A 7,500-nucleotide genomic window follows, 5' to 3' on the forward strand; every position below is an offset into this window, starting at 1 on the left:
CTGCCAGATGAGACGAAGAGAGAGAGAGAGAGAGAAGAACAAGTGAAACAAGACAGACCAAGGGAGGACAGAAAGCTGTGACGGAGGAGGACAAGCACGAGGAGAGTGACAAATCTGACAGTTGGAAAAAAAGGAAGCAGCACCGCTGGAGACAAATCTTTGCCCGGAGGGACAGACGAGGACATTTTACTGTAAAACAGCCTCTGCAGCAAAACAAGCTCGCACAAAATAATCTGCTCTGACGCATACACACACAAATTATCCAATTAGAGACACACTTCCTCAGAGACGAGCCTATCTAAACAAGCACAGGAACAAGACTGAGGTAATCTTCCAGGAAGTGTTATCAGTAAAATAACATACAATCGCATGCAATATGACGCCATACTGTCCTATCCTATATAACATGCTTTCATACGATGGCATACAAGACGATAAGATTCTGAAATTCTGAAATGCGAAGTGTCTTAAAGCTGCATTCTCTCTAGTGTCCACCAGGGGGCGACTCCTCTGGTTGTATAGAAGTCTAATCTAAAATGACTCTACTTCTCTCTTGATTTATTCCCTCAGTAAACATTGTAAACATGAGTTTATGGTCTCAATCTCTAGTTTACAGTCTTCTTCAATACAGCATGATGTTCATTTAGTACATTATGCTCCATTTAGAGTCAAACAGACCATAAAGCAGGGGATGATTTAGGGGCGGGGCTACACGCTGATTGACAGGTCGCTGCCTGCTACCAGATGGAGAATGGAGAAAAAGAGGCACGGGTGCCCTTAAGCAAGGCATTTCAAGTGACATTCAACCTTAAAAGACCACAAAGACGGAGATGCCGTTTACATCTGAAACATTTATATTAGCCAGTTATTGTGAGAAAAGAAAGGCTCTTTTTTTAAGATATTCAATCGTTTTTGTTTTGTCTTTTTCCACATGCTTATGAAAAATGGTGGTGTCTTGTATTACCATGCTGGTGTCACGTCTCTCTCTCTCTCTTCTCTCCATCTGCTGAGAGGTTTATGTGCTTTCTTTCACGGCTGAACAAACTTTTATGCGTTTGTGTCAGAACCAACTGAACGGATGAATCCCGTCCAAATCAGCGCTAATTGGGGGTTTGTGTTCGAGTGTGTGTGTGTGTGAGTCCCAGGAGGTGCAGCTCGCGGTCCCACAGCTGTCACATGACAAAGAGGAGGGACACTTGAGGAAGTCTTACATGCTCTTGAACACACAGGTGCAAATATCTTTCAAAGTGACTTCCATTGTTTGAGCCAATCAGAGAAGTGAAACGTGACTCTCTGATACCACAACAGTCCGCTCAACGTCTGAACGTCAGGACGGGTTCCTTCTACTACACTGCCTCCAGCTCCAGACCCCCTAAGCTGTGTGTGTGTGTGTGTGTGTGTGTGTGTGTGTGTGTGTGTGTGTGTGTGTGTGTGTGTGTGTGTGAGAGAACAGGAAGTTTGACTTCCTTTATCCAGCTCGTTGGGCATTCACACCAGAAATGGCACAGCGAATAGTTTGCAGAACGTTAGCATTCATGCTTCAGGGTGGCACGAATATATATCTATATATTCAATATTCACTGTCAGCTGTGTTTTCTAAGCCGCAGCCAATATTTTAACTATAAAAACTATATTTATATTATTAACATGATTAACTCTAACTCCTGTTTTGCAAGCTGGTTTCGGATGTAAATCTAAAAGATGCCCACAGATGAGTTGAGAAGGCTCAACGTCACAATACCATTTTTAAGCACGGTTGCCAAATCTGTGCACTCTGACGAGCATAACTTACTGAACTAAAAAATTTCAGACGTGAGAACTTGAAGTTTCTCAACATTTCGGGGTCGAACGATGGTGCAGAATCCTGTGGGAACGAATTGCATCCAGACACGGACAAATCAGCTCATTTAAAAAACGATGAGGGTCAGGAGGAGGTCTGAAGATGGCCCAGGAGTCACAAGTCCTCTTTTCCCTCCAAAGTCTCTGAAAAGTTCTCACCTCACAACCATCGATCAGCTCAATGATTGGCTGACATTCCAAACCCCGGACACTCAATATACATACAATTCCTCACAATGAGGAGCGTTTTCTCTTCACAATCTCTTAGGAGATCTTCCTCCAGGACAACAGGACATGATCTAGGTGCAGTATGAAGAAGGGGCGGCGTGTCTGAGTGCGCTGCCATGTGAGCCGGGGTGAACACAGCGGACGTTCGTCCTCTGAGCCCGAGGCCGGCTGGCACGAACAAACACCAGCTTGTTGAGTTTCCCCCTTTTCACACAGCGGAGCGGGACTTCATGTCCCCAGAAAATGTCACGCTGAAAAGCATTTTAATCTAGTTGTAATAGAGATTCATTGAGTTCCTGAATCTAAGAAGGACTTTACTCAAACAACTCCTCACTAGAAGTCTAGAATGCGCTCTCATCACCAAATGCCCCAAAACTATCCTTCAAAGACAAATACTGCGTGACGTCAGTTTGAATCTACAAAGTTAACTTCATAAAGAGTGTTTTTATAGGCCTAGTTCTGTACTAAACATGGTGGAATAAGTACTCAGATCTTCTACTTGAAGTTACTGTGAGGAGCTGTTAACTGGTCCTGAACCAGTCTCAGTTTAGTCTGATCCTCTATCAGACCTCCATCAGTACAGAGACCATCAGAGAGAAGATGGTCTGGTTCTACAGAGTTATTCTTAATGATGTCATCGGAGCCACCGGGTCGGATTCTGGTGAAACCAGATGAAATCATGCAGGTTCACCAGAAACTCCTTCAGCTCAGACTCCAGCAGAGACCCGGTCCACCGTGGACAGACCCAGATCGTCCAGCAGAGACCTGGTCCACCGTGGACAGACCCAGATCCTCCAGCAGAGACCGGTCTGGACTGTCAGACCCTGCTGCAGTAGAATGAGAGGTTTTCTAAAGGGAATCTGGTGCTCAGAGACACTACCACTTTAGTCCACAGGGACCAACAGAATCAACACAACATAAAAGTTCCTTACAGTCAAGTACCTGAAGTCTTTACTCATTTGTACTTGTGTTATTTAAGTACAGTACTTGTACTTTAATACTTGTACTTAGAGACGTTCCACAGTACAGCTTTAAATGAGACACAGCTCTTTACAACGTTGGAAGAAAAAGTATGAAAACATTTGCAATGTCCAGGTTTCCTCTTTAGGATTCCCTCCACACACACTCACACACACAGACACACACAGACACACACACACACACACACACACACACACACACACACACACACACACACACACACACACAACATATTGATCAACTGCTCTATTGACGACACACTCGAGGTGACGAGGCCGAATGCGGCAAAACAGGAGAAAAGGCACAGGAAGCAAATGCTCTACCTTTAAAGAAAGGCACTCTGAAGGAGGTGTCCGAGCTCTTCTCCTCCTCCTCGTCCTCCCCCGTCCTCCCCCGCACCGGCGATCGCCTCCTTTTCCAACGCATCCTTCCCGACTAATCTATCTATCTATCTATCTATCTATCTATCTATCTCTTATCTCCTACTCCGTTACTTTGACTACGTTCTCTCCTTTCTATCGTCTATCCTCTTGCTTCACTCCCTTGTTCTCTCCCTCCTTGCTCCTGATCTCTCCCCCGCCCCCCCTCTCTCTTCTTCTCTCTATCTATCTCTATCTCTGTGTCCTCACCCCTTTGATTACTCTTTCTCTCCCTCACACTCTCTCACGAGGTCTCTTTCTCGCAGCAGAACTTGCAACAGTGACAGTTTCACATGATAACCCTAACCCTCTGTGTGTGTGTGTGTGTGTGTGTGTGTGTGTGTGTTAGTGCACGCAATCTTTCCACATACAGTATCAGCATGTTGTTTCAAATGTCGAGTCAATGCCCGAATGTTATATTTGTGTGTATTCTGCTGTGCTTCTGTGTGTGTGTGTGTGTGTGTGTGTCAGTTCTGCTGAGTCAGCCTAGCCCCCCCCCCCCACACACACACACACAAACAAGAGGCAACACACAAAGCAACAGACGTTAAACACATACACACACACACACACACACACACACACACACACACACACACTGCAACTCAAACATGTTTGATTTATACATAAATTCTGTGACACACTCGTCGTCTCACTTAATAAGTTGTAGTTCTGTCTGATGTGTGTTTATGTAATTCTTACTAGTTGCTCATTTTCTTGTAGCGATGTTTTTTTAGGCGAGAAATAATTTATTTTACTATTTTGTCTCTTTGCGTCTGTAGATTTCCTCTAAATTCACCAAAAGTCACCATTAGATAAAGCCTCATTTGCATATTTAAACATACCATTTCAGCTGACTTGGTTCAGTTTTGGCTGTTCTTTCTTTCAGCAGAAATACTTAATAAAAAAAGGTTCTGTTTCCTGGAAGAGAAAACAATAACTGTATCAATTATTACCCAAAACATCAGTTGAAAGACCAACTTCGTGGTTGAGTTTTGACCCAGCGTACTTGCCGTAGTTTTGAGTCAAATCGTACGATCTTTGGCTCTGCTGGCGGCTTGTGTTTCTGTTCGTCTCCCGGAGATCACTTCATCCAGTCTGTAGCTTCCATTTGATTTTGAGAACGAGCAACGGGGACGTAAGTACGAGCTGCTGGAGTGGTTAAAGTCTGCAGGATGTGAAGCTCTCAACTGGTCTTTAAAATGTTGAATTCACGCCCCTCGTTTTTGTTCCGTTATAAAGTAAAGCTGAGAAAGTTAAAAGGTTGAAAACCAGTGAAGCAACTTTAAATGGCAATCGAGGGAAAAATTCCCCAAATAATCAGCAGCATTTCAGCTGCAGAGAGACGAGAGTCTGCAGTGAAACCAAACGAGTAAACAAGCCGCACGCATGTGTGTGTGTGTGTGTGTGTGTGTGTGTGTGTGTGTGTGTGTGTGTGTGTGTGTGTGTGTGTGTGTGTGTGTGTGTGTGTGTGTGTGTGGGGCAGAGTGTCGGCTTCACACGGGGCACTAATGAACTCAGAGAGCACATAGAGGACACGCAACACACAACTATGGACGAATGAGCTGCAAAGAAGACAACATGAAACACAGTTTATAAATATATATATATATATATATATATATATATATATATATATATTTATAAATTGTATTTTCTTGACTCATTAATCATCATATTTTTACAAACTGTCGTGGAGAAAACGTAAAGATAACTGCTGCTAACAAACAACACAGCCGCTGTGTGAGTTGTTTACGAACACACACACACACACACACACACACACACACACACACACACACACACACACTGATCATTCGCACCACGTCCAAACCGCAGAGCCCTCATGGCTGCCAGGTTTTGGGCTACACACACACACACACACACACACACACACACACACACACACACACACACACACACACACACACACACACTCGTCGGGGCGTCCAGGTCCATGTGTTCGGTGTCAGAACTGTGTGTCCTGTTGTTGTATCGCCACAACAATCTGCCGATGAATACGTTTTGTTCCTCTTACCTCACTGATCCAACAAACCAAACTCACTTCTTTAGTGATTCTAAAACCTTTATTTTGAAAGGACGTCGGTGTTGAATGCGCGTCTTTTGCTCTTCTCTTAGAGGAGAAAAAGCTCGGATATAACTGATGCTTTTGGAGCATCGACGTTAACGTCTTCACGAGCCGCCATTGTTGTCGTCACACACACGCATAAGCCACGCCCCCCCCCCCCCAGCTGCCCTTATAGCTCCTCTCAGGACTCTGATTGGTCCGTGCTCTGGATTAACGGACCACAAATGCATGGTGTGATATGTTGATCTAAACATTCTCATGACGTCACAATAATCCAGATAAACCTTCTACACGTCAGAGAGAGAGTTTTAAAGTCCTGCTTTTCTTGGACAGGATCGTCTCCTTGTCTCCTTTCCTTGTTTGTGTCCTTTCCTACCCTGCCGTCGATGGTTAACACACTTGCACAATCTCTCCCTCATCTTTCCTGAATGTGAAGCAGGTAACTCCCTCCACAATGGAGTGATATTCCCCTCTCTCACACACACACACACACACACAGACACACTCTGCTCTCTGTCCGTCATCTGGAAGTGATTGTGTCCTCCATTACAGCCTTTGGCCGGCGTTGAGCGCGTTGGTGTTGACAGCCGGCCTTTTGTCCGTTACAGCTCAGAGAGAAGAGCTCTGCGCTGAAACACGCAGCACACATGATGCTGGCTGTTAACCCACTCACAACCACACAACCACACACACACACACACAACCACACAACCACACACACACACACACACTCACAACCACACACACACACGCTGAGACACCTACAGGTGTACAATACGTTTGGGCCACATGAACATTATGATAAATCTATTTTTTTGTACGATTTGGGGTCATTTTTGTCTTTTAAACCTTCCAGAAAACGAGTATTTTCAAAATTTTCCAAAGGTCTGGTTACATTTTGGTGAAGATTATATCGTGAAAGAGCGACTCAATTATTAAAATAAAAACCAAAAGTTAGCAGACTGGACACAAACAGCGGTCTGAAAATCTGGAGAATATCAATCATCACAATATGTTGTGTTCAAATACGTCGACATCGACATTGTGAAGACATTGTAGTGTTGATTGTTGCTGCTTTTACAAATAAATATATATATATATGTATATTTATATACATATATATATATATATTAATCTTGTCTTTACGGGGCTTGTATGAAGATAATAAAGTAGGCCATGAATATGAGATACGAGTTAATTATTGTGGAGGTCGATTTATGTTAAACTCGTCGTCTCTTTGCTTCTTCACAGTTCATTTTGTTTGTACGCATTCTGGCGTTTCAGAGAATAAAGCAACAACCAGCGCATTGAGTACAAATGCCGTTAACGGAAACAGGAAGGAGCGTCTGGTAAGAAAAACGTCGATGTTTCCATCACGTAGCTTGTGTACTTCAGTTACGCCACTTTACGTCGCTATTTGAACCCAAACCGCAGTATTTTCCTCACCCTAACCAAGTACTTGTGTTGCCTAAACACAACCGAGTTGTTTCCGTTTATTTTGAAAAGACCATACGCGTGTAACCAGCGGAAAATTGACACGCGTTGCTGGACTTCCGTAGCGCAAAAAAAAAAAAAAACGCACAAATTTTTTTTTTACTTTTCGTAAGAAATCATCCGAGAACTTGTTTGCTGCTGCGTTGGCTCCCAGTGAGTATTTATACACCGTAGTACTACTGCGAAGTAAAAAGACCTGAATACATCCTCCACCACTGCCAGAAGTAGCATGTTACAAAGCCGACATGCTAACGTTAGCTAACGTTAGCCTCGTCACAGTGATGCTCCTGCTGGTCAAAGTCACGACAAAGTCTCCACACACACACACACACACACACACACACACACACACACACACACACATTACAACCCCCCCCCCCCCCGTCTCCTCTTCTTCTCTGATAGGAATCTGCTCTGCAGGAGATAATATAAACTGTCCTCATGTTAGCA

At 43.9% G+C, this 7,500-nt stretch overlaps 1 protein-coding gene across 2 annotated transcripts in view; it reads right to left on the reverse strand.

Moving 5' to 3' along the window:
- The window catches only part of nhsl2 (NHS-like 2), a 111,039-nt gene that overhangs the window by 96,065 nt on the left and 7,474 nt on the right, over nucleotides 1-7,500 (reverse strand). Inside the window, exon 1 of one of the 2 annotated variants that reach the window (XM_068713222.1) lies at nucleotides 3,372-4,952. The exons of the other annotated variant lie outside the window; for it this stretch is intronic. Coding sequence (XP_068569323.1) covers nucleotides 3,372-3,474 — 103 coding nt within the window. The 5' untranslated portion in view covers nucleotides 3,475-4,952. Of the gene's footprint in view, nucleotides 1-3,371; nucleotides 4,953-7,500 lie in introns of those variants that run through there. 2 annotated transcript variants of the gene reach the window in all.

This window comes from Cebidichthys violaceus, unplaced genomic scaffold (genome assembly GCF_023349555.1).
Source record: "Cebidichthys violaceus isolate CVI_PGR_0920_01 unplaced genomic scaffold, fCebVio1.0.p SCAF_19, whole genome shotgun sequence".
NCBI classification, from domain to species: domain Eukaryota; kingdom Metazoa; phylum Chordata; class Actinopteri; order Perciformes; family Stichaeidae; genus Cebidichthys; species Cebidichthys violaceus.